Source organism: Nomascus leucogenys, chromosome 8 (genome assembly GCF_006542625.1).
Source record: "Nomascus leucogenys isolate Asia chromosome 8, Asia_NLE_v1, whole genome shotgun sequence".
Taxonomy (NCBI): domain Eukaryota; kingdom Metazoa; phylum Chordata; class Mammalia; order Primates; family Hylobatidae; genus Nomascus; species Nomascus leucogenys.
The window spans coordinates 33,133,907-33,161,425 of record NC_044388.1 but is presented as its reverse complement, the minus strand read 5'-3'; the positions used below and the strand labels follow the sequence as shown (position 1 = coordinate 33,161,425).

At 47.3% G+C, this 27,519-nt stretch overlaps 1 protein-coding gene across 3 annotated transcripts; it reads right to left on the bottom strand.

Annotated features, from left to right (window-relative positions):
• Nucleotides 1–144: 144 nt before the first annotated feature.
• On the bottom strand, nucleotides 145–26,435 carry PNOC (prepronociceptin). Of its 3 annotated transcripts, none has more exons than XM_030817023.1 (4): nucleotides 26,373–26,435; nucleotides 14,241–14,389; nucleotides 4,091–4,484; nucleotides 145–554 (listed from the first exon to the last, which is right to left on the bottom strand). In XM_030817023.1, exons 2-4 carry the CDS (start codon nucleotides 14,364–14,366, stop codon nucleotides 469–471), a joined length of 606 nt encoding a protein of 201 aa, XP_030672883.1. In that variant the 5' UTR covers nucleotides 14,367–14,389; nucleotides 26,373–26,435; the 3' UTR covers nucleotides 145–468. The 3 variants fall into 3 exon arrangements, with proteins under 3 accessions (XP_030672883.1, XP_030672884.1, XP_030672882.1); XM_030817024.1 differs by lacking the exon at nucleotides 26,373–26,435 and adding an exon at nucleotides 26,110–26,294 and having other exon boundaries at nucleotides 4,033–4,484; XM_030817022.1 differs by lacking the exon at nucleotides 26,373–26,435 and adding an exon at nucleotides 26,110–26,232.
• Between the last annotated feature and the right edge of the window lie 1,084 nt (nucleotides 26,436–27,519).

The following is a 27,519-nucleotide window of genomic DNA, read 5'->3' as shown; positions in this document are numbered from 1 at the left end:
GTCACTGCGCCCAGCCTGCCCATCCTCCTTTCTACACAGCAGTGCCATGCGCTTTTTACCCCTGCCTCCGGGGAGCCGCAGCGCTGGTTGCGTGTGTGCAGAGTTTGCTTCTGTCACTTCACTTAAAAACAGCAAACCAATTTATTAACCATTTGCTCAGTAGAAGTTTAATGGAGAAATCGTTGTTTAAAACAATCAGTCAAAAAGAACAGCTCTTTTACAAACAAGTAATGGCAGTGGCGAGTCAAAACCCCAGGTTCAATTTCCTATTCCTTTCACCTGCCCCTAGAAGGGGCAAGAGGCGGGTGAGCAGGAGAGATGGGGCCATTGAAATGGTAGCTAGAGGAATTACAAAAATACACTCTGATGTAGCAACAGGGTTGTGGTGAAACATGCCAGGGGGCTGGGGAGGAACAATCAGATGGGGAGGTTCTGGAGGCGAAGGAAGCCTGCCGGATCTGCAGGCGCTCAGTGCCTTGGGGAAGAAGGAATCCTGATTCCCAGGCGGCAGGTCTGGGGCTGGACACATGCTGTTTGGGGGATCACCTGGACGCCTGGGGAGACAGAAATTATTAAAAAATGGCAAACCTGATGGTTTTTCTGACCCTTTTCTATTTCCCCTAGAGACAGAAGCAGTGAAAGGGAGGCAAAGAAAAGCTATCAACCCAAAGAAATCGTTCCTAAGGTAGCCAGAGGGGTCCTCAGCTCCTCCGCACATCTGCTCCCCCAGCCCCGGGTCAACTGGCTGGACTAATAGACTAAAGGGGAGGTCTGTGGGCTGTGACTCAATAGGCACAGTGGCAAGCCCCCTCCCAGGGAACAGTTGTCGCTGGTATTCGGAGCCCAAGCAAAATAGTGCCCTTGTTTTACAGTTATTTTCTTTGCAAGTGCTCTTTGAGCCTGATGGCACTGATACCTTACCATGAATGAATGTGCTCAGTTTCCATTGCCTAGAAGGGTCAAAGCCTAAGGGTAGCAGAAAAGAAGAAGGCAGTATAGGGTCAGGGGAAAGGAAAGCAGACCCCCAAGACCAGCTGTGACAAGTTCTGTCTAGAGGTGGGCCTGCACCCCAACACCTTTCCTTCCTAGGACATTATTACACTTTCTGAATAGAATAGTGTTTTTTTTTTTTTTTTTTTTTTTTTTTTTTTTTTTTTTTTTTTTTTTTTGAGACGGAGTTTCGCTCTTGTCGCCCAGGCTGGAGTGCAATGTACATGATCTCGGCTCACTGCAACCTCTGCCTCCTGGGTTCAAGCGATTCTCCTGCCTCAGCCTCCCAAGTAGCTGGGACTACAGGCACCCACCACGACGCCCAGCTAAGTGGCTAATTTTTGTATTTTTAGTAGAGATGGGGTTTCACCATGTTGGCCAGGCTGGTCTCAAACTTCTGACCTCAGGTGATGCACCAGCCTTGGCCTCCCAAAGCATTGGGATTACAGGCATGAGCTACAGTGCCCGGCCCTGAGTAGGGTTCTTTATCCCATTCCAGTGTAAGGTGGCCCCACTTCCTCCCAGCCTTCTCCATGTCGATTAGTATTAGGTATCTTAGGAGTCAAGGACAGCATTGGTAACAAGAGTCCCCCAAGGTGGAGACATCTCCATCATGTGTAGGGCAGGTTGGGGTGTGTATGTGGATGAAAACAAGGTTGAAGCCGGCTGTTATAGACTCATAAATATCCATATGGGAACTCACCAACTGTGCATGTTGGGGGAAAAGAAACAGAGAGATGGTTGCAGAAGGAGAAAGGAGAGTCATCAATAATACCCAAATGAGCTGGTGAATGTTTCCAGTTTCCATCCAGAACTTGACATTTGAGCACTGCCACAGACAGAAGCTCCTTACCAACTTTATTTCAGTGCCTCTCAGTTGGAAGCATAATAGAAGATTAGAAAAACCAATTGCCTGGATAGAGGCTCAAATCATTTTTTTAAAAAATAAATGGATTCCTGTTAATGGGCCTGATTTTCAACTGTGTTTAGGTAAAGAACATTGCCATCGTTCAGAATTAGACATGAGCTTCAGTGTCCCTGAAGAGCCACTTTAAAGAATAATGTCTTTAAGATTTGACATAATTCAACCCGTGCTACTTCTGAACGATTTACTGTTAGGTGCTGTGCAGATATGTGTTAGAAAGAAATAGGAGGCTTGTGAAGGATCCAAGAGTGAGTATGACTTCAAAAGCAGTGCAGGTTAATTTGGGGCCTTTGGAGATGAGTCATCCTGCTAAAAGAAACACATCAGCTTTCTCTTCACAACTTAATACGCGTGTCCATATTTGGTAACAGGCCTGTGGTGAACATGCTGGCCTACCTGCAAAGGGGCCGTCTCCATGCTAAAGTGTGGGCACCAAACATTAGCATATGTACTAATATATCGTCAAGGAAGGTTATTAGTGACATGGCTACCTCTGACACACGGGACGCAACATAAAATAGCACATGCTGACATTTTTCTCTTATGCTCAGACTCAGGGAAAAGCCCCACTTGGGTAATGTTTTGGGGTGATTTTGATGATCTGACTGGTTCTTTGTGTTAGGACAATGATACAGTTTAGAAGTTTGTCCTCTTCCAATTTCATGTTGAGATGTGATCCCCAATGTTGGAGGTGGGCCTAGTGGGTGGTGTTTGGGTCATGGGGGTGGATCCTTCAGGAATGCTTTGGTGCCCACCCTATGGTAATGAGTTCATGGGAGATCTGGTTGTTAAAGAGGCTGGGACCTCCCCTTTTCCCTCTCTTGCCCCCTCTTGCCATGTGGCACGCCAGCTCCCCTTGCCTTCTGCCATGAGTAAAAGCTCCCCGAGGGCCTCACCAGAAGCAGATGCGGGTGCCATGCTTCTTGTATAGACTGCAGAACGTGAGCCAAACAAACTTTGTTTATAAGGTATCCAGCCTCAGGTATTCCTTCGTAGCAATGCAAAATGGATGAATACGGCAAGTTTCTTAGCTATTTAAGGAGACGTATGGGACTCTGCAGCTGATCATCTTCCCATATACAAATTAAGGCACATAGCCTTGATGGTTGGGACTTTCCTAAATTTTCAGAAAATTCTACTGTGCTAGGTTGCCAATGCCACTCAAAGTGATGTATTGGTTGATATCCTAAGGAAAGTTGGGTTTTGAATGAACAGGCAATCAATTAGGGTCTTTGATGTATATTATTAGACATGTGGACTTGTATAAAGTGCCTGTGGGGATAGGAACAGAGCAGAAGAAAGAACAAGAAAGAAAGAGAGGAATATAAAAGCAAGCAAACAAAACCAAAACAAAAACAGCACGCTGGAAAGAAGCGAAATGGAGGAAAGAAGATGAATCCCTTTAGTCCATATTCTAGTAGCTACTAGGTCCATTGGACCAAATTCTCCATGTCTTGCTCAGGAATGATACCGTTGACCACAAGGAATCAGTCCCTCTCTGGCAAGGTGGCAGGATGGACAAATGGCTTGTGGAAGGAGGAAGAGCAGAAACCACAACTCCTGATCTTAACAGGAACTCTTTGGCCAGGTAAAATGGGAAACTTTAATGTTTCCATGGAGCCAGGTACCCTGAGAGCTGGGGAAAGGAGAGGGGATAGGTAAGCCGTGTTTGAAGATGAAATAGCACCATCACAGCTGTGGTAATCGGACTCTGCTAATGGCTAAGAGTACGTCCCACTCTTGGTGTTTAGAGAGACAATCTCGAGGAAAGGTGAGCTGACTGGTTACTGTGGCAACCGGATGGGCGTATTGGTCCACATAACTGTCCCCATAGTAACTAAGCTCCTGGGGAGTGACAGAGGAATTAGTTATCTTAACATACTACTATTATCCCCATGGTAACCAGTCTCTAGCCAGAAGTGGTCAGCTTCAAGGTGCAATAATAGGAAAATCTTTGCTGCCTAGAGAAAGGGTGGGCTGGACTCCTTGCGGGGTGTGTGTGGGGGGGGGGCGGGGGTGGGCGGGGGGATGAATGTGCTTCTAGGCCTGGGAGCAAGGCTAAGATAGTTGGTGTGTGAAATCTCTCCTTGCCCCCAGTTTATTGGTGCCCAACTCACTCATGGGTTGCAGTGGCCGGTACAGCTGGGAGGAGCGCCCCTTCCGGCTACACATTACCATTCTGGTGCAGGGTGCGCCGGCGCTGGCTGGACTGCATGCTCAGGACCAAGTACTGCCTCATAAACTCACTGAACCGCTTCTGATTGGCCAACTTCCGGGCCGACTTCCGGGCCCCGGTGAAGCCCCCAAATCTCTTCTGCAGCTGCTTCTGCTCCATCTCACCAGCCTCCTCCATGCCAGGCTCGGGCTCCTCCTGCTCCTGGAACAGGCTCCGGACTCGGGGCATTCGCCGCAGATGCTGCATCTCCGAAGCTCTCGGCTGGTAGAGAGCAGCCGCCACATGCTCTGGGGCGGCAGGGCTGAGCTGCCAAGAGCTCCTGGCCATGACCTTGGTGCATGGAGTCCAGAGGGGGCTGGGGAAGACCTTCTCTTCACACTCGAGGATGCACACCTGCAAAGATACGGGTGAGAGGAGGGGAGAAGGAACAAGGACCTCTGTTAATCCAGGGCGAGGGAGGAGATCCGGCCCACTGCACCAGTGCAAGTGCTTCTGAAGCATCTAATTTATCAAGTAACGTGCAGCAGTTTTACACAGGTTTTTAGGTTCGTAGAATTTCAGAATTAGAAACAAACAGAGAATCTTCTGACCCAGCTCCATCATTTTACAAAGAAACCAGGGCTCAGAGAGGAGGGCGTAACTTACCTCTGGCGTCACAGCACGTTAACACAGGAAGTTAACATAGGATAAATGCGCCCAACACCGCACCCTGTTACATCTTTAGTCGGGTTTTTGGAGCCAAGCACAGCTCATGACCGTCACCCATAAAGAATTTTATTTTGTTCTCTCCTCAGGCTTGTGGAAGGTCATATGGGTTAAAGAAATTGGGGATGTGAAAGTATGTAGTCAAATCTGCAGGTTTATTTTAAGGTCACCGTGTAAAGATCTACCTAGGTGTTGTTAATTTTTCATCCCGCGTACAGCAGTCGTCACTATCTGTGTATCATTTATAGCAAACGGGGGTCAAGACCCTGTGGGGTGTAGGCAGGCTGGACGTGCGGGGCTGAACCTGTGATCCAGTTCCAGGTGGGGGGAGAGATGCCATCATCAGACGTGAGCCCAGCAGACCCGCCCGGCTCCTAGGAACACTCTGCTCTGTCTCTCCTGCCAACCCTGACTTCTAGCCACCAGCTGGACCACGATGTTTCTCCACCCCCTCTTGGCTGGTTCTGACCTTGGCCCCCCACCTCCCACGTTCTTGGTTCTGATTGGGTCTCCTGGAAGCCTCTGCCCTCAGCTTTTCTTCCTATTTGCTGTTTTGGCTTCACCCCTAATTTCAGTCCAGGTTTCTGGCCTTAGCCGGCTGGAAACCCCACTTCAACCTGACCTTGCTGCTGTGTCAGTAGGCAGAGCCCCTCATTATAGCGTGGAGCTCCTGCCTGGCTTCCAGGGCACCTTCTGGGGCAGAGGCTGCAACTGGCCCGTATTCATCTCCCCTTCTCCTTATGCACAGAACACTGTTTTATTCCTAAAGGCAACATATCTGTTTCCCAAGCTTCCTTGGAGCCATAAGTAGCTGACGACACAAAAATGGAAGTGTAGGCTGGGCGCGGTGGCGCATGCCTGTAATCCCAGCACTTTGGGAGGCTGAGGCGGGCGGATCACGAGGTCAGGAGATCGAGACCATCCTGGCTAACACGGTGAAACCCCGTCTCTACTAAAAATACAAAAAAAAAAAAAAAAAAAAAAAAAATTAGCTGGGAGTGGTGGCGGGCGCCTGTGGTCCCAGCTACTCAGGAGGCTGAGGCAGGAGAATGGCGTGAACCCGGGAGGTGGAGCTTGCAGTGAACCGAGATCGTGCCACTGCACTCCATGCTGGTCGACAGAATGAGACTGTCTCAAAAAAAAAAAAAAAGGAAATGTAATTCCAGAACTTTGGGAGGCCAAAGCAGGTGGATCACTTGAGGCCAGGAGTTTGAGACTAGCCTGGCCAACATGGCAAAAACCCATCTCTGCTAAAAATACAAAAATTAGACAGGTGTGGTGGTGGGTGCCTGTAATCCCAGCTACTGAGGAGGCTGAAGCAAAAGAGTTGCTTGAACCTGGGAGGCAGAGGTTGTGGTGAGCTATCATGTCACTGCACTCCAGCCTGGGTGACAGAGTGAGACTTTGCCTAAAAAAAAAAAAAAAAAAAAGAAGTGATCAGGCATCAGGTAGGGTTTCCAAGAAAGTAGGAGACTGACTTAAGTGGGAGGAACATCCCGTTTTCCTCTTCCTCCAACTTTCTGCTTGGAATGTGGACATTTGGGCTGACATTGTGTTTGCCATCTAGAAACCATGCAGCGACTCAGAGGATGGGAGTCATGGGCTAGAAGCTGCTGACTGGCAGAGAAGAGAGAGGAGACTGGAGCTGCCACTGCAGCCCTGAGCTGTCTCCTTCTCACTCCTTGTGAGGAACTGAGTCTATTGATTTCTGCCACTGTCACTTTAGGTGTTTGTTACTAGCAGGTGAATTTCATTCTTATCTGATACACTTGTCCTTCTGCTTGGCCTCTCGGTCCCTGTCTCTGAGTGGCACCTCACTCCCCAGTTGACTCAGATTTCAAAGCCTGGGCATATCTTTTCCTCCCCTCTCACTGCCCCCATCCTGCCAGTCTACAGTTCTGCCCCTCCTCTCACTCCCTCTATCACCGCCTAAGTGCATCTTAGGTGAAGTGTGTCCCTAACTGATCTCCACATCTCTGGTCTTTGCCACTGTCATCAATGTGGTACCCCTGGCAGGATAGCCTTCCTGAAGAGTAACTATTCATGTCATTACCTTGCCCACAGCTGTCTAATTGTTTATCATATCCATAAAACAGCTCCAAACTCTTGAGCAGAGCATTCAAATCCCTCTACCACCTGGTCTAGCCCACCATCAAGGTCTTATTTCCGATTCTTCCTCACACACCCCTTGAGACCTATGAGGCTTTTCCTAGTGCCTTAAACACTGCAAAGCTCCTCGCACCCGCATGCCTTTCTCTCTGTCCCTCGGATGCAATGACCTCCTTGCATCCTGCCATCCATCCTTTGGGACCCAGACAAGCTCCAGTGCTGCCCCTCTCTGATAACTTCTAGTTCCCTGGCAAGAATCGCTCTCTCCTGCCTCTGTCTTCCCACAGAACTTTGTATTCCTCTTGTGGAAATTTTAATGCTTTATGTCATTAAATTGCAATACCTTCTAAGGCAGAATATGACAAGTTAGGGACCACATCTTACTCATGTGTGAATCTCTTGCAGGAATCTTCTCCTTTCAGTAAAGAGTAGGGTTTCAGTAGAGGTTTATTGAACTGAGATGAATTAATCAAGAAGTCACTTTATATTTAGCGAAGAGTATAAAAGAAGGGAATGAAAAGAGGTGAGAAAGAGTCCCTGGAAGAACAGGGGTCGCAGCTAGTTGCGACCAGGACTGGGACGCCCCTAGTGCTTAGCATGCACACAGTTGCAGCAGCTCCTGTCACCCTGCTGCCACCCTTTGCTTATCTGATTACTCATCTGTCCCATTAGTCCGGGATTCCAGGATTCTTTTATTCTTTTTTTTTTTTCCCTTTGGAAACAGAGCCCACACCTGCTCTAAAGGGTCCCACACCTGGCTGTGAGTCCCAACCATCTGCAGAGCTTTTAAAAACAGAATTTTGGCTAGGCACAGTGGTTCATGCCTGTAATCCAGCACTTTGGGAGGCTGAGGGGGGCGGATCATCTGAGGTTGGGAGTTTGAGACCAGCCAGACCAACATGGAGAAACCCTGTCTCTACTAAAAATTCAAAAAATTAGCCAGGTGTGGTGGCACATGCCTGTAATCCCAGCTACTCGGGAGGCTGAGGCAGGAGAATCGCTTCAACCCGGGAGGCAGAGGTTGTGGTGAATCGAGACTGCACCACTGCACTCCAGCCTGGGCAACAAGAGTGAAACTCTGACTCAAAAAAAAACAAAACAGAATTTCAAGACTCAACTAAATCTCTGAAGAATAGAAGCAGGGATTAAAACTTATTTTTACAAAGAAATTAAAAACTTAATTTTACAAAGGTCAGGTAATTCCGATATTTGCCTGGGTTTGCAAATCATGAATATAATTCAACCTTTGCATTTTATGATGCGGTTGAGTAATGTGTCCAAAACAACACGGTTAGATAACAGTATAACCTGAACAAGAACTCAAAGATGCCTTGCGGCCCAGTCCAAGACATCTACTTAGCTACCTCTGTGTGCTTGCAATAAGAATTGGTGGCAATTAATGCAAGAAGAAGGATTCTATGAGACCAAGAGCTGAGGTTTGGATGGGTATTGCCCATGTTCCAATGGACTGGAGGGGACAGGCAGGGACTGGGTCTGACAGGAGTGTTGCTTTCCTTCCCTGGTAGGGTTTCCAAGAAGCAACATGTCCAAGTCCACCTATTAGTCACAGGAGGTGACATTGGCCCCTAGTGACGCTCAAGCCATGGTTTTTCTGAGCATGCCTTTTTCATTTAGCTTTTGCTCAGAGATGCTTAACACATGGAACCTAGTTGCTGACAGAATGACCTCAGCAGGGAGATGAAGGGAACTACTTTTTCACACCTGCAATGTTACTGATTATAAAAAATGATAGGTAACTTCCATAGATAGGGAGGGCTGCCTTAAGAACAATGGAGTTGCAAACTTCTGGAGTATTCTATAAAAATTGCTACTGTGCTGGGCATGGTGGCTCCCGCCTATAATCCCAGTACTTTAGGAGGCCAAGGAGGGAGGCGCCTTTGAGGCGCCAGGAGTTTGAGAGCAGCCTGGGCAACATAGGGAGACCTCATCTCTACAAAAATAAAAATGTTAGTGGGGTGTGGTGGTGCGTGCCTGCAGTTCCAGCTACTTGGGAGGCTGAGGTGGGAGGATTGCTTGGGCCTGGGAGGTCAAGGCTGCAGTGAGCTGAGATTGCTCTACTGCATTCCAGCCTTGGTGACAGAATGGGACTGTCTCAAAGAAAAAAAAATGCGACTGGAGTTTGTTAGAATGCAAATTTTTAGCCTAAAGCATTGGAGATTCTGATCCACTAAGTCAAGGGTGAGGCCCAGAAATTTGTATTTTTAGCAACAGCCCAGGTAATTCTGAGGCTGGATGATACCTGGAGAAATCCTGTTTTGTAACTTGCTCTGAGGAGGAAGAAGCCATCATGGAACATGGTAGTTAAAGACTCCTACAGAGAAAGAGTCACCTGGGTCTGTACTTAGCCTGCTCCTGAAATACTTGGAAGGAAACCAGCTAGAATCAATGTGTAGTATATTCTTTCAGATCAGAATCCTGTTGAGTTAGTACTCTACAGGAGTGGATCTCAACTGGGAGTGATTTTGCCCACCAAGGGGCCATTTGGCAATCTCTGGAGACATTGTTGGTTGTCAGAACTGGTGTGTGTGTGTGTGTGTGTGTGTGTGTGTGTGTGTGGTGTGTTACTGGCACCTAGAGGCCAGGGATGCCAGCAAACATCCTAAAGTGCCCAGGACAACCCCCACAACAAGTAATTCCCCAGACAAAAGTGCCCACAGTGGCAAGTTTGAGAAACTCTGCTCTACAAAATCAACAGGGATGCAGAGAAGTGTGGCTAGCACTCGGAAAGTCATAGAAGGGTAGAGTGGGGGAGCTGGATCTGACTTTTGAGCAGGCTTGGTCCAATCCTTGCAGAATAGGAGGCCCAAACTGCTTGTTGAATTGTTCTGCTCCGTCAGTTTATGGAAACAAATAGAAGAGTTGTTAAACCTGGAGGTGCTTAGATCTTCTGTGAGCCCCTGGGTTTCTAAGCCCAGATGGTAATTAGATTTTGTGTCAGTCAGAGAAAATGAAATTCTATGATCAAACCAGATGCCACAGTCCATACCCAGAGGTGATGCACTGTTAGATAAATTAGATGCTAACAAAATCATCCCAACTCTTGATTTAGGAGAGGGTTTTGGGCAAATAGGAGGAAGCTAAATTCACAACAGCATTTGTAGCACCAGATGGGCATAGGAGCCTAATGCCTGACCCTCTGGTGTAGGGAACTCACCAGCCTTTTTCCAGAGATGGGTTAATAGCTTATTAAGTGAGCTGGACACGTTTTGGCAGCCCATGCTGATGGCATTGCTATATTAAGCCAGAATGTGCATGGGCATCTGGAGTCTCAGATGGCTGCCAAATTGATCTGTAAAGCTGGGCTTATGGGGAAAGTGAGCAAATGGCCATTTGGATGTCTGGGCTCAAAGATTAGGGTACAAAGTGGAAAACAGGCACATGAACCCATTGGGGATGAAAGGAGCAGCTCACAAAGGTGGTCAAGTTTCTGCCACTAAAGAGTCACACCACTTCTGACCAAGAGACATTCGGAAGCTATTTGCTTTGTGAGGTCCTGCTAGAATATCTGAGGACAACTACAGCAGATGAACAGCATAGAAGACAAACATATAAGGAACTCCTACTGCAAGTCACCTCATTAGAATTTTCATTTCATGGAGATGGAAAGAACTACCAGAAGGTAATTTGTTTTGCAATAGAATTTTAGGGAATCTTACTGATTGATCGAGACAGAGTCTTACTTTGTCCCCCAGGCTGGAGTGCAGTAGCATGATCTCAGCTCACTGAAACCTCTGCCTTTCGGGTTTAAGTGATTCTTCTGCCTCAGCCTCCTGAGTAGCTGGGATTACAGGCATGCCCCACCATGCCCAGCTAATTTTTGTATTTTTAGTAGAGACAGGGTTTCGCCTTGTTGGCCAGGCTGGTCTCGAACTCCTGGCCTCAAGTGATCCACCTGCCTCGGCCTCCCAAAATGCTGGGATTACACATGTGAGCCACTGCATCAGGCCAAATTTTAGGGAGTTTAAAATAAATTTCCCCAGACTCTTTCCTGGTGATTGGTTGCCTTATTTTTTGTCTCTAAAACAACTCAGTGAATCTAGTTTTTCCTCCTTGAGCTGATGAACTAAGTACCATTCACAATTAGGTTAAAGGCCAGGACGTTGCAATGGGTTTGGGTGTGAGTCATTTACCAATAAAAATTATAGTCTAACAACAAGCAGCCATACTCGAATAGTCTACGAGGAGCAGAAATAAAAAGTTTCTTGATGAAGCCAAGGATCCAGAGGACCCTGGGAATAGCTCAGGATTATGTAATTTGGTGGAGGGACTAGCGAAGTGACCCTTGCTGAAACACGAGTCCCCCGATCATTCACAGAATGGACATAGTCAAGGGCTGCCAGATTTGGAAATGGGATTCGAGTGCCTACATTCTAGGCATTTCATTAAACTTAAACATAGGTTATAAGTGAATACGAACTAGGAACAGAAACAAGCAGGCAGCCACATCCTCCGGGGGGTTAGCAAGCACTGTGAAAGTGTTAGTCCCCCATTGTGAGGCTTTTACAGGTCCATTTTCTGACTTGTTTCAAAGAAGGAGAGCTGATAATGTTGTCTAGACCCCAGATATTTAAGATGCTACGGAGAGATGCAGATATGCTCCAAATTTTTGAGTCTCTGAAAGATGGAAATGTAAAACCTTTACAGAGACTGCAGCAGATGTGCCTTTTAGGAGACTACTGGTGTTAGAATCTTCCAATTTCCATGGGATGTGATGTGTTTATTGAGCTATACTCTGTGCCACACACTGTGCTGTGTGCTGGGATACCCAGATCCATCAGTAAAGAAAGCTCACTCCATATGGGGAGAGAGAGTCCTGCAGATACAACTAACAATCAGAACATGAGGAAGGAGGGCCCACTCCACTGGGGTGGGTGGAGAATCAGTGCAGTGTTCTCTTACCAGGGGACACTTAATCTGGGATTTGAAGTGCAAGTGGGATTTATGGATGGGGGAGGAGGCTGTGGTAGGCACAATGACAGGGCAGGAAGAGAAGGCAGGATTTCCAGGAACTATGGAAAGTGATTGGGAACACGGGTCCGGAGCCCAGGGGAGAGGAGGTCAGGAGGGTGCCTCTATGAGTTTTCTGCAGCCTGGGAGGGGCAGAAGGCCTGGGATGTATGAGTGGGTTCTCAGAAGGAGGTGAAAAGCAGAGAATCTTGGCGATCCTTTGTGTGTAGGGGTGGGGAGAGGACAAGGAACCAACACAGCAGCCAGAGTGAGGAAGAGAATGAGGCACATGGACCGAGAGAGGGCTGGGGTTCCTGAAGGAGGGAATCATCAGCAGGGTAGGAGCTCAGAGAGAAACATGGTGGATGAGTAAGAGGAGACATTTAGTGTAACCACTGAACCGAGGGCCAACTGTAGACTATATTCATGGAAAGTAATAATGTTAATAACATGGGAAATTGATCCTGGTATAATATAGTAAGTGAATTGGTTAACTGGAGATGCCCTGGGTAGTTATGACTGGTTGGAAAATGGGCTTGAAAACCACTGAGCCCAAGAGCTTGGTGCTTTGGGTCTGCTGGGTTTTATCTCCTCCTCTGTTACCTAGGGGTGGGAGACACCAGGGTGTTAGTCCCCCTGCAAATACTCGGTTCTACATTTGTACATTTGCCTTAAGGAACTGTGGTGCTTCCGGTTGTTTTGAAAGGTTAAGGGGTTTAAAAGATGGCATCTTTTGAAGGAATTTATTTGACTATAAAGTAAAAAACAATTGAGCTATACTGGATTTAATAGGAGAGGAGTAACTATCTGGACTGAAATGTAGATAGTTGACAAAGCAGTTTATTTAATGAAGAAAAAGCTAATACTGGATTTGCACCTTAAGTTGGAAATTTAAAATATAAGAGAGCATTTTGGTACTAAGGGGTTCACTGTTGAATTATCTGCAATATCAAAAATAAAGAGCACAGGCCGGGCATGGTGGTTCACGCCTGTAATCCCAGCACTTTGGGAGGCTGAGGCGGGTGGATCACGAGGTCATGAGATCGAGACCATCCCAACACGGTGAAACCCCATCTCTACTAAAAATACACACACACAAAAAATTTAGCCGGGTGTGGTGGCGGGCGCCTTAGTCCCAGCTACTTGGGCGGCTGAGGCAGGAGAATGGCGTGAACCCAGGAGGCAGAGCTTGTGGTGAGCCGAGGTCGTGCCACTGCACTCCAGCCTGGGTGAGAGAGCAAGACTCCGTCTCAAAAAAAATAAAAAATAAAAATAATACAAAATAAAGGGCACATACATGTTCAGTGGTTAAACAAATTACATGGTCCTTCTGTATCCACAGGGGATTGGTTTCAGGATACTAAATCTGCAGATGCTCAAGTCCCTTATATAAAACGGCTATGCGGCCGGGCACGGTGGCTCATGCCTGTAATCCCAGCACTTTGGGAGGACAAGGTGGGTGGATCACTTGAGATCAGGAGTTCAAGACCAGCCTGGCCAATGTGGTGAAATCCGTCTCTACTAAAAATATAAAAAATAGCGGGACGTGGTGGTGGGTGTCTGTAATCCCAGCTACTTGGGAGGCTGAGGCAGAAGAATTGCTTGAACCTGGGAGGTGGAGGTTGCAGTGAACTGAGATCGCACCACTGCACTCCAGCCTGAGTGACAGAGTGAGACTCTGTCTCAAAAAAAATAAATAAATAAAAATAAAAATAATCAATAAAATGGCTATGCACATCCTCCTGTATACCTTAAATCATCTCTGGATTACTTATAATACTTAATATAATTTAAATGCTATGTAAATAGTTGTTATGCTGTATTGCTTTATTTGTATTATTTTTTATTGATGTATTAGTATTTTTTATTTTTTTCTGAATATAGAAAATTCTATCCATGGTTAGCTGAATCCTTGAATGTGAAACCTGTAGATACCGAGGGCCAACTGTAGACTATATTCATGGAAAGAAATAATAACATGGGAAATTTATCCTGGTATAATATATTAAGTGAAAAAAAGTAGGATTCTTTCTCTGACTGGTGTAATTAAGGGAGATTTAAATTTCTCTTGTTTTATACTTTTCTGAATTGGCCAAACTCTCTGAAATGAGTAACATTATTTTAATCCTGGGAATGGCCTGGCATCACAGGCAGGGCTCTTCCTGCAGGTGGTAAGGTGGAAAGATCATAAGGTTCTGGGTCAGAAGAGCAGCTCCTGTCTGATCTGTTTCCTATGTGCCATGTAATGCTGGGCAAGTCCTGTGAGCTGTGGGAGAGGCCTTGGCTTCTCACTCAGAGTCTGCTCTGGAGTAGGGGGGAGGTAGTCAGAGAGGAGGACAGCCTCTCTGCCTTGTCTTGGGGACCTACCTCCAGGTCGAAGCTGTCCAGGGCTGGGCGGAGCTTCTCCTGGCATGTGAGACAGTCCCTCTGACAACTGCTGAACACACTGGAGAAGAGGCTGAGCAGCAGCAGGTCACAAAGCAGGACTTTCATGGTGCAGGAGCAGGAAGCAGGTGCTGGAACATACAGGAAGCATGGCGGTGAGTACAGCCATTCTCAGGGGCTGCTCAGGGCCGGAGACCCTAACCCAGAGAATGCGGGAAAGACACTCTGCTGTCTCTGGCAGGACGGCACTAGGGGCCTGTGATTCACTTTGCAGGGGTGTAAATTGTCAAGGCCATAGGCGACCCGGCCTATCACCTAGGCTCAGTGTTCACACACAGGCTTGTTAGTGTCTGGGTTCCTGGGTTAGTCCTGGGTGGCAGGACACTCCTGTGATTCCTGCCACCTGGCTGGCCTCGACACCACACAGGTACTTTTGGGAGCAGCTGTGTGGTGGCAGAGACAGCTTTCTTGCGAGCTAAAGGCATCACTTTGTAGCTTACCAGCATGTGACGTTAAATCAACCACTTTGAGCCTCAGTTTTCATAGCCCATAAAAGGGGAACGGTGGCACTTGCCTTATCACAGGCCTATTGTGAAGATGAAATGAGATCTGTAAGGGGAGTTTTGCAAAGTGCTGTGCAAAAGTAAGACGAGTAAAATACGACATTTATTAATGACTCAAGTGCTTCCTTTCATCCTCCTGGCCTTCCCTGCTGCAGCCAGGAATGCCCCCAAGCCCCCTATGCCCCAAATTCTCTCTTCCAGGTACTTGCCTCTTATCCCTGTTAGATGTGAGCTAGTGCTATGGTCTATCTCAGCCTTCCTAAAATTCCTGTGTTGAAATCCTAACCTCCAAGGTGATGGTATTAAGAGATGGGATCTTTGGGCCAGGCACAGTGGCTCACGCCTGTAATCCCAGCACGTTGGGAGGCCAGGGCAGGTGGATCACTAGAGGTCGGGAGTTCAAGGCCAGCCTGGCCAACATCATGGCAAAACCCTGTCTTTACTAAAAATACAAACATATATATATATCTGGGTGTGGTGGTACACACTTGTAATCCTAGCTACTTGGGGGGCTGAGGCAAGAGGATTGCTTGAACCTGGGAGATGGAGTTTGCAGTGAGCCGAGATCGTGCCATTGCACACCAGCCTGGTTGACAGAGCAAGACTCTGTCTCAAAAAAAATAAATAAATAAAAAAGAGAGAGAGATGGAACCTTTGGGAGAAGATGAGATCATAAGACTAGAGCCCTTATGAATGGGATTAGTGCTTTTATAAAAGAGGCCCCAGAGAGCTAGCTAGTCTCTTCCACCACTTGAGGACACAGCAAGAAGGCAACATCTAAGAACCAGGAAATAGACCTTCACCAGACACTGAATCTGCAGGCACCTTGATCTCAAACTTCCCAGCCTCCAGGACTGTGAAAAAGAAGTTTCTGTTGTCGGCAGGCCACAGTGGCTCATGCCTGTAATCCCAGCACTTTGGGAGGCTGAGGCAGGTGGATCACTAGAGGTCAGGAGTTCAAGACCAGCCTGGCCAACATGGTGAAACCTCATCTCTACTAAAAATAGAAAAATTAGCCAGAAATTGCTTGAACCCAGGAGGCGGAGGTTGCAGTGGTCCAAGATCACGCCGCTGCACTCCAGCCTGGGTGACAGAGCAAGACTCCATCTCAAAAAAAAAAAAAAGAAGTTTCTGTTGTTTATAAGCCACCCAGTCTACGCTCTTTTGTTACAGTAGCCTGGACAGACTAAGACAGTTGGCTTCCCGAGCAAAGGGCCATGTTATTCACCTTGGCATTCCAGGCCAAGCACAGGCCCTGGCATGTGGAACTCGCTATTTAAAATTGAACAAAGAAACTATTCTAAGATAGTAGCTCCAAGGATTGGTTGATTAGATCAGTGGTTTGCAATCTTATGTAGGATTGCCTGAAAGGTGTGCAGTTTTCACTGTTTCTCCTTGAAACTTATCTTTTGATCAAGCCTTCTGAATCTGAAAGATGCTTCCCTGGACTGTATCATTTTGGGTCCCTGTAGAACCATCTTTAGGTAGAGGATTAAATGGAAAAGGAACAAAGAACTTTCTAGAAATGTAAATGTTCTTGACTGAAGTCGCAGGGGTGTATCCATTTGCCAAAACCCATTGAGTTGTCCATTTACATTCTGTGCATTTCACTGTATGCAGTTCCCTTAATAAAGAGTTCAGTGTAGAAAACCAAAAATGACTGCTTTTATTGCTTTTTCTTCAGATGATATTGAGGAACTGTAGAAGGTCTTGCTACTCCAATGCACCCTGCAGACCAGCTGGAATCTTGTTAGAAATGCAGATTCTTGGGCCTCACCCCAAAACCACTGAATCACGATCTGCATGTATTTTTCTATTTGTTTTTGTTTTGAGACAGAGTCTTGCTCTGTCACCCAGGCTGTAGTTCAGTGGCACAATCTCAGCTCACTGCAACCACCACCTCCCCGGTTCAAGAGATTCTCATGCCACAGCCTCCCGAGTGGCTGGGATTACAGGCACGTGCCACAACACCTGGCTAATTTTTGTATTTTTAGTGGAGACGGGGTTTCACCATGTTGGCTAAGCCGGTCTCGAACTCCTGACCTTGTGATCTGCCCACCTCGGCCTCCCAAAGTGCTAGGATTACAGGCATGCACTACCAAGTCCTGCTAATTTTTTGTTAAGGATCCCAGGTTACTTGTATCCATGCCAAAGTTTGGGAAGTGCTGGTATGAGAAGGACGTGAACAAAGGAGGGACCTGCAGCTGAGCCCACCCCAGTTCTTCTTGTGCATCATCAAAGCCTTTCATACCCAGAGGATGACGACTACTGGGGTGCTCAATCAGTGTTTGTTAAATCAGTGAGTTGACTTTTTGTCTGTTTGAGACAGTCTCGCTCTGTTGCCCAGGCTGGTGTGCAGCGGTGCAATCATGGCTCGCTGAAGCCTTGAACTCCTGGGCACAAGCAATCCTCCCACCTCAGCCTCCCAAGTAGCTGGGAGGATTGTTTGAGCCCAGGATGCTTGGTTAGTTTTTAAATTTTTAGCAGAAATGAGGTCTCACCATGTTGCCTAGGCTGGTCTCGAACTCCTGGCCTCAAGTGTTCCTCCTACCTTAGCCTCCCAAAGTGTTGGGATTACAGGCATAAGTCACTGCACTTGGCCAATGAATTCACATTTGAGACGGGTTTTGAAACAAATAATGAACACAGTGCCTACATAAATGACTGTATCGCAAATGCATTTGAAGTGAATTTTTCTTCTCTATCCCAAGGACCAGGGCTTTAGTTGAGATTTATTGCCTTGGTTATTGTAATAGCCTCCTAATTAGTCCACCTAATGATCTGGCTTCCCCCCAAGCCATCTCCAATCTGATGATGTCACCTTATATTTAAACTAATTTTATAACCTCGTTGCTGTCAGGAGGAGCTCCAAGGACTTAGCACTGACCAACTCCTGCCTCATCTCCTAGCACCTAACCTCGCATAGCCTCTAGTCTCAGTCAATCATGTGTAGCTCCCAACTGTATCAGGCTCTTAATGTCTTTTTTTTCTTTTTTTTTTTGAGACAGAGTCTCACTCTGTCTCCCAGGCTGGAGTGCAGTGGCGCGATCTTGGCTCACTGCAACCTCCGCCTCCTAAGTTCAAGTGATTCTCGTGCCTCAGCCTCCTGAGTAGCAGGATTACAGGTGCACACCATCACATCCAGCTAATTTTTGTGTTTTTAGTAGAGACGGGGCTTCACCATGTTGGCCAGGCTGGTCTTGAACTTCTCACCTCAAGCGATCTGCCTGCCTCGGCCTCCCAAAGTGCTGGGATTACAGATATAAGCCACCATGCCTGGCTTCTTAATGTCTTTTTATCTTGGCACTTGCTGTTCCCTCTGCCCAGAATATCCTTCTCCAACTCATCCTTCACACACACCTCTAGCATCATCCCTTCTGGGAAGCCATGTCCACCCCCTGGTCTGAGTTAGATCAGTCTCCTCTGCTGCCCTGGCATCTGGAAGAACACATCATAGTGGGATGCCAGCGAGCCTCGGGGGCCCCATCCATCAACACAGGCACAACAGACCCACGCTGCAGAGTGGCGGTGATGTGTGCTTTCTCATCTGCTAATGACTACAGACTGCCTGCTTCCTATCACAGCTCTGAAGCTTGCTAGCTGTACTTGACCTCTCATTTCCTCATCTGCAAAAATGGGATGAAATTAGTACCTATCTCAGAGGATGATTAGTGGGTTAATGTTTGTAAGCAATTAAAATAGCACTGACAGACAATAAGAATACATACGAAATGAAAAGAAGGAAAGAACCTGGCATGCAGCATTCACTCTAACACTCTTTTTTGTTTTTTGAGACAGTGTTTCACTCTGTTGCCCAGGCTGGAATACAGTGGCACAACCTTGGCTCAGTGCAACCTCCATCTCCCAGGTTCAAGCAATTCTCTTGCCTCAGCCTCCTGAGTAGCTGGGACTACAGGAGTGCACCACCCCACCCAGCTAATTTTTGTATTATTAGTAGAGATGGGTTTCACCATGTTGGCCAAGCTGGTCTCGAACTCCTGACCTCAGGTGATCCACCCGCTTCAGCCTCCCCAAGTGCTGGGATTACAGACATGAGCCACCATGCCTGGCCTTACATTTCTCATTCTAAGTTTCCATCTTTCTAGACATTTTTGTAGAATTTGTTCCAAACAGCATGGCTGTGCCCTCTACAGCCACATGGTGGCAGTGGCTATACGTCGCAGAAGAAAGGGAAGGGAGGAGAAAAGGAGCCGTTTCCTTTCCTTCCTAATATGAGGTTGTAATACAGAATGTGTGCATAGGCTGAGCTGACAAGCTGTGACAGATGTTAGCAAAATGCTCTCCGGCTGAGGTTTTTTGTGAACTTCATTAACTGGGGCAACTTGCACATTCAGGAAATGTTGGCTGGTTTGACTGATGCTTGCCATCTCAAAATCTGGGTAAACGGGATTTAGGGGCGAGGTGTAAAAGGAAGATGAGCTTCTGGGACACGTAGTGCATGTTCCATTTGATAGTCTTCCCGCAGGTGAAATGTGACGCCCTGCAGCTTGGCACTCGGGGAGACCTTGTTGAGTGTCCTTGGCTGTAGCCAGGACCTCCCTGTGGGTCAGAGGCACATCTACCTTTCGGACTCCAACCTCCCGACCCTTCTCTGTCTCCCCTCACTTTTAACAATTGACTCCACTGATTATTTGAGGAGCCATCCATACTCAATGCTATCCATTCCCTGCTGCAATTCACAGAATCCGCAAAATGGAGATGACCGCACAGTTCCATCCACCCTACAGGTGGCTTGCAAGCTTTAAAATGAGATTAATGTCAGTGAAAACTTAAAATTATGTAAATATCATTATAAAAGAGACAGCATTCTGTATTTTCTCATACACCTCCCAACACCTACTACAACTGTGTTCTAGGTTAAATCAGATTTTGAACTTTGAAAACTCAGTAGATGTTTTTCATTTGTAAGAAGTCTTGACTATATCTACATGCCGGATGATGTTCTGTATTTAAATGGAGATGAGTAGTTAGTTAATCCACGAGTTGTATTTGTGTTTAAACCTTACACTGTGGATCTGTGTGACCGCGGACAAGTCCTGAGATGGTCAGTCCTTTCAACTACAAAGTGGGGATAATAACAGGTTTGTTACATTGATGCTGAAACTTTATACTTTGTAACGGTGGGACTGTGTGCAAATTATTTCACTTTTGTGAGCCCCAGTCTTCTCAACTGTGAAATGGGAATAGTGACAGGTTGTTGCTATTTTTATACAACCATAGCAAACATCAGTAAATAAAGTTACCTGAGTAGGTTGAATTTTACATGGCTTGTATTTCACTTGGTGAGCCAAGCTCAGCTAATACTTCTATGTGGCAATACTATATTCTGGGCGTCTCATATTGAATAAAGAAATGTTGAATTGCCTTTTCTTTTGGTAATGACACCTCATAAATTTAATTGTGCCTTGCTGTTTATAAAGATAAAATACCACTGTGGCTTGGCCTTAATCGATTTGCATGTAATCTTGCTTCCAAGGGCAATATAATTAGTTGCTTATCTGTTTGGAGAATCACATATGCAGCTTTAGCCAAAGCTGGACCCTAATTGAGTTTTGTCTTATGACCTATTCGAAGTCCTGTAATTTTGATGCTGCCAGCAGAGAAGAGAAGAGGGGACTGCTCTTGCTAGAGGCAGATACACCTCCATCCTTTTCATCAACCACATGTAGAGAATATTCTTGACAGGTTACTAAAAAAATTTATATTCATATATTATACAACCCTATAATCTAGGGTTAATATCAACCCACCTTTTTAAGATGAACATAAACTCTTAGAGGTTAAGCAATTTGACTAGGATCATCCAGTTTATAAGTAGCAGAGCCAGGACTTAAACTCAGGTGTGTTGACTCCAAATCGTGTGTTCTGGGAAACCATCAACTTTACACACTGTTTCTGCTTTTGGAAGGTTGCCAAATTCTGATGGCATCTCATTGCGGTGGAATCTATTTGCATTTCATAGCAATCATATTACTATGACTTTAGAGCACTATGAGCCAGGCTTTGGGCTAATTGCTATACAAGCATCACCCTATGGGGTAAGTGCTATCATCCCCATTTTATAGTTGAGCAGATTGAGGCTTGAGGAGCCGATATAACTTGAAGTGGCAGAGCTGGGACTCATGTCTGATCCTGCCCGTCAGTGATCCCTGCAGCTGTCTTCGTGTAGGACTTCCTCTTGTCCTGAAGTCTGCACTCCCTGTCTGATGACAACCTTTTTTATTTACTTTTTATTTTTTATTTTTTGGAGATGGAGTCTCGCTCTGTTGCCCAGGCTGGAGTTTAGTGGTGCTATCTCGGCTTACTGCAACCTCTGCCTGCTGGGTTCAAATGATTTTCCTGCCTCAGCCTCCTGATTAGCTGGGATTACAGGTGCCCACCACCAAGTCTGGCTAATTTTTTTTGTATTTTTAGTAGAGACGGGGTTTCACCACGTTGGTCAGGCTGGTCTCAAACTCCTGACCTCAAATGATCCTCCTGCCTCAGCCTCCCTAAGGTGCTGGGATTACAGGCATGAGCCACTGTGCCCGGGCTGATGACAACCTCTTTATCGTTGCTTCTCTCCAGTTCACACAGGGATCCTTCATTGCACACCAGCTGCATGTCCATCAGAAGATAGGTGGGTCTTCCTGATGCCCCATTTCTTAGACCCATTGCAGACAAGACTCCTACAATGGAGTTTGTGTTTGTTTACCAGCTATTATGGACAGAGGCTGCTTTAGTTTCTTTTCCTCTTCTGGCTGATACAATTACACTTCCAGTGTCTCTCCTCTGATCTAAATTTCCACCTGGAAAGAGGGGGATGGCATAGAGGAGGTGGAGGAAAGAACAATTGCCCAGCCCAGCACAGGTCAAGCATTCCCCAGGCTGGGGAGAAATGAACGCCCGAGAGCTGTGCTCAGAAACAAGAGTCCTGGCTTCTAGTCTGGCTCTGTCATTACCTGTGGGATTTTAAGCAAGACCTTTTCTCTCTCTGGGCCTCAGCTTTTCCCTCTATAAGAAGAGGCAGTTAGATGAGATGGTTAATATCCTTTGATTTTATGTATGGCCAGATATTTGTCCTTTCCTGGAAGTGAGAAAGGAGGGAAGAAGGGAAGAGGAAAAGGAGATAAAGACTTCATGGGGAAGTAGCTTCCGGGCAGCATGAGGAAAGCCATAGAAAGAGTGTGGAGGGGGCAAAAGACACACGTTCAGGGCTGCTGCAGGTGGGAAGGTAGCCCTCAACTCCCATCCTCCTGGTTCTAGGCCACACTCCCACATATACTGGCAACATAATTTAAATAGATTTTGGAAAGCTTTTATTTACTTTTAGCTGGGTGTGTTGGCATGCATCTGCAATCCCAGCAACTTAGGACGCTTGAGCCCAGGAGTTTGAGACCAGCTTGGGGAACATAGTAAGACCCCTATCTCTAAAAAAAAAAAAAAAAAAAAAAAATTAGTTGGTGTGGTAGTGCACATCTGTAGTCTTAGCTATTCAGAAAGCTGAGGCAGGAGGATAGCTTGAGCCCAGGAGGTTGAGTCTGCAGTGAGCTATGATTGTGCCACTGCACTCCAGCATGGGTGACAGAGTGAGACCCTGTCTGTAAACAACAACAACAAAAGACCAGCCTGGGCAATATAGCAAGAACTCCAACTCAAAAAGAAAGAAAGAAAAGCTTTTATTTACCTTTATGTAATAAAATCATTCAATGTTCTTTTCTAAAATATTGGAAAACACAGAGAAACAGCAATGAATTTAGGACAACAATCTTCAAACTTTTTTTTTTTTTTTTGAGACAGAGTCTCGCTCTGTCGCCCAGGCTGGAGTGCAGTGGTGCGATCTCGGCTCACTGCAACCTCCGCCTCCTGAGTTCACGCCATTCTCCTGCCTCAGCCTCCTGAGTAGCTGGGACTACAGGCGCCTGCCATCACGCCCAGCTAATTTTTTTGTATTTTTAGTAGAGACGGGGTTTCACCGTGTTAGCCAGGATGGTCTCAATCTCCTGACCTTGTGATCTGCCCACCTCGGCCTCCCAAAGTGCTGGGATTACAGGCGTGAGCCACTGTGCCCAGCCAAACTTCTTTAACTTTGTACCCCTAGCAGTCGATTTTGAGTACACATTCCTAATTTATTTATAAGTTACATACATTATAAAATCCACTAAAATGCAAATTAGGAAAGGTAAGATAAAAACAAAAGTCTCAATCTCCTGAAGCCCATTGTGAGTTTGGAGGAAGCCAGAGCTCTGGCCGCCCTGTGTTCCTGGCACTTGCTCTGTGTGGCTCCTATCAGGAACTCCACACATGTTCCTTGGCCGAATGAATGAAAGGATGAATGGGGAAGGAGGGTGGGGAAAGATTGCAGGCCAGTGTGGAAAGAGGGGAGGTTGGATCTGAGCCATTGTGGGATGGCAGAGCTGGGGTGCACGGTGAGGCATGCTGTCTACTCCACCTGCCAGGCTGGGTCCCCGGGCTGATGATTTTGTGCTTCTGCAATGTTGAAGCAGCTGCCAGTATCAAAAACAAAAACAAAAAAAACCCCACAGGATCATGGAAAATTGAGACTGAAACTAATTGTAGCCTATCCAGGGAAATGCCCAGAAAACTGGCTTGCCCCTGAAATCGATGTGCTCCAGATCTCACAACTAGTTTGTGATTAGATGGAAAGCTTTATGTTGGATTGTGGGATTTAAATAAAAGCATTTAGAAAATCCAGTTTGCTTCACAACTGCCCAGCAATTCAAGCCACTACCAGCCATTCATTGTCAGGACGGCTCCTGTTTTCTGAGAAGGGCCCATCCCTTTCCTAAGATATCTGAGGAGTAGCTCCACCCAGACTCGGAATGCAAGATATTTCAAAGCTTCCTTCGTGGGCTTTGGGAGCTGTGGAGCTGGATGGGGAAAGGAGGGATCACTGAACCGTGTCGGTGCAAGTAGAGAACGCTCACCTGAAACTTCCCATTCCTACCCATGTGCATATGTGCGTGTGTGTATTAGCACGAAATAAGCACGTAGACAAGCTTAGCTCACTGCCTGGCACAGAGTGGGTTTCAAGAAATGTTAATTCCTTTGCCCTCCTTTTATGTGTTTGACCTGGCTGCTGCCTCCCTCTTCAAAGCCCTTGACCCATCCAAATTCCACCTGCCTTCTCACTTGGTGGAATCCCAGGAACACCTGGAGGAAGTGCTTCTTCTCCCGAATTCTTCTAGCACTTGCTTTCTGGATTATGCGATTTAGGACTGAATTACACCCAGCCTTGCATGGTCCTCTAATTGTTTCTCATGTTTGTGTTATGTCTCTCCTCTACCCCCGACCCCACTATGAGTTCGTAAGCACCCGTGACCATAACGGGGAGATGAACTGGAGCCACAATGGCTTGGCTCAGTCCTGACCCTGCCACGTAATGAATAAATCATTTAATCTCTCAGCTTCAGTTTCCCCAACTGCAACACCGAGATAATGGCACCACCTCACAGGGCTGTTGCTGGGATAATAGGTGTGAAAGCGCCTAAATCGTTGTACAAATGTAAAGTGCTATTATTATCACCTCTGCTGAATCTACTAGAGCCCCTGCAAGCCTCCCTGCCTGGTGGAGTATAGACGATAACTACCTGATTGATTGAACACAGAATAGCTTAGTGACAGCTCCTGTCATAGGCTCCAGGGAGCATAGGTTTGAGCAATCCTGCAATCACTCCCTTCATTGACAATGCAAACTCGCCTGTATTTTACAAATCCCTAAGTACTCTCAGCTTTCAGCTGATAAAGCAGGAGCTGCTGCCCTGTGGGCAACAAAACTGCGCCCTCAAAATGACCCGAGGCTGTACCACAGCGCCCTCGCCAGGCAGCACCAGGCGGCACATGGAGATGTAAAAGCTGCTGCTTTTGCTGAGGTGGTGATGGTTGGCGATGGGTTTACCAGGGACCCTCCCCTGCAGAAGACTCAGCAAGCCCAAAGGAGCACGAATCCTTTTTGTTAAAGGTAACACAGCCTCATTGTAAGCTTGTAGAATATTTCCCTGCCACACTTTACAAATGAGAAAAAAAGAGGGTGCGTGCAGTAGCCACCCACAAGCAGTGAAAAAGAGCAGTATATGCTTTGGGAGGTTTTGATAAGAAGCCAGGCAGTTACTTTTCCTATCTATGTTGAAAACTCTGGTTTAGGCTTGCTGGCGAATGCCGTGCAAAGCTCATCTTTTGTTAGTCTGCCGAACAATGTTATTGGTTATAATTGGGGCAATTATGGGCTGCTTGAGGAAGCTAAACACAGATGTTTAAGCGCAGGATCGGGGTATTCAAGTCCAAAGCAGCTTGCTTTAAATAGTCCATTTCCCGAATCATCCTTACTTGAAATTCCCCCAGAACTTGCCCATGTTCAGAGTGAGATTGGGGGAGGAGCGGCTGGGTAGTGAAGCCGGGGAAGCAAGACTCCAGGGAGAGAGACGCACAAAGAGACCAGGAAGAAAGAAGGTGGCTGAGAGAGCCTCGACAGTTGGGATGCAGTGACTATGAACGGAGTATTCTGCATGACCTGGGCAAAGACCTTTAGGTGGGGGAGATGGGCAGGGGGAGAGAGATGCCAAGCAAGAGAAGAGCCCTCTAAATGAATCGGGTTCTGGGAGACCAAGGTCACGCCCGTAGAAATGCTCTCTGGAATTCACACGCCGTGGCACTCAGCAGTGTGTGTATGCAGGTGAAGCACACTCCCCAGGTCTGGCGCTTCCCCATTATTTGTAGCAATTTCTGCTGGGGTCAGAAGGGAGAAGGGCTCCCGCAGGATTAAAAACTCCCATCTGGATGGCATCAAGTTCAGTGATAGGCGGAGAAGCAGCCTGCACACCGCATCGGAGAGGAAGCCACTGAGAGAAAACCCTCATGAGAGGGCCAGGGGCTTCCTGGGGGCCGCCCCGTGGAAGGCAAGCCCCCTCCCAAGTGCCTGCCCCTCCCCTGACCTCACTCCTCCAGCAGCCTCCTCTCGACACAGAGCAACAACCACGTAGGGGCCACAGCTGGGGAAGCAAAACTTTTCCTCATTTCCAAGTTCCTCTCTTTCTGCTTCTGCGTCTGTCTGAGGTTAAAAAAGAGACTCAGCCCTCCCCCGTTCTCCACCATCCAAGCGCTACAAAGGAGATGAATGAAGAAACCATCTCGCAAGAGGCCAGCAGCATCCACGCTGGACAAAGGAGAGAGGCCGAGGAGCCAGCCCCTGGTGGCCCTGCCCTCCCGGAGCTCCACGCAGTTAGTCCAGTTAGTCGCGGTCGGGCTGGGGGCCCCGTGCAGTTGCCTACCTGAGAGCTGTCAGTCCCCGGCTCCCTCCGATGGATGCGAGGCTCGGTTCCGCTGTCTCAGCCACACCAGCATATATATCCTCTCCCCCACGCACAGCCCTCCCCTTCCCTGCCCACCTCCATGACACATACACACACTGACCCCCTTCAGCAACCAAACAGCAGAACCTGCAAGCCTTCCTGGCTGTTCCCTTCCCCCGGCTCTGCCATCAGACCTGTGACATCCCCACCTCCCCATCAATCCATTCTCAAGCCTGCTTCACCTGGACTCTGTTCAGCCAGGATCCCACAGCTGCCTTCCCTGTGCTTCCAGAGGCTCTGCGAGGACTGACGGGGAGCTCTGGCAAGTCAGAAAAAAAGCCTCCTGGTGACAGTGACGAGGCAGACCCCAAATCCTGGAGTCTCCTTGAGCAACCTTTTTGCCTGAGGAGTGAAGAATAGGAGGCAGGCAGAAGGGAGGGGAGCTCACACCAAACTCCCACCGGCACGGAGGAGCCCAGGGCTGAGCTAAGCCAAGCCCCGACCTAATGTCACTGCCCCTAACTAGGCCACTCAAGAGGTGGCTGTACCTGCTCTGAGCCAGGTCAGGAGGCATTTCCACAGGTGCCCACAGCATGGTGCGATGGAGAATGCTGAGACTCGAGGCTCAGATGGAAGTGTTTGAAATTCGGCTGTACAGTCAGAGCAAGGCACATCTCTTTGTGAATCTCAAGTTCTCCTTCTGGAAAAGGAGTCTAACACTGCCCAGGATGGTTGTGAGTAGAAAAAGGAGATTCTGTCTGAATCTACCACACACGAGGCCCTTAATGAATGTGCTGCATCCTCCCTCTCCTCTCAGCCCGCTTTTCACACTGATTAGTACCACCTGGATGTAGAAATCCCATATCAGTGTCTGGTGTCACAACAGAGAGTTTTTAAAGCTTCTGCGCCTTAGGGTGTCACTACCGAGGGCCCTGGAGGCTCAGAAGCTCTGGAAGCTTCCCTGTCCCTTACTGCAGAGCCTCTTTGCCTTCTACAGCCGCCGGGGGTTGTGGGCTGCAGGAAGGGAGCTCGCAGGCTGAAGGCACAGGCTCGAGGGTTTAGCATCCTTGGGGACCCCACGTTTCCTTACCTTAGGTGAATTGCACTATGACCCTGTCCTTGGTTTTCCTAAGAGGGTCTACAATATTCCAGAATCCCAGGGTTTGAACCTATGTCATCCAAGGAGCTCAAGCACTCACTCACATGGTAAGTCCAGCTCTCTGGTCTACCCAGGACTGGGTGGAGAAGGATTGAGGGAAGCATCTGCCCTGACTGCAAATGGTATAGGGTTTCTTTTTGGGGTAATGGAAATGTTCTGGATTTAGACTGTGGTGATGGTTGCACAACACAGCAAGAATACTAAAACCCTCCAAATTATATGCTTTAAAA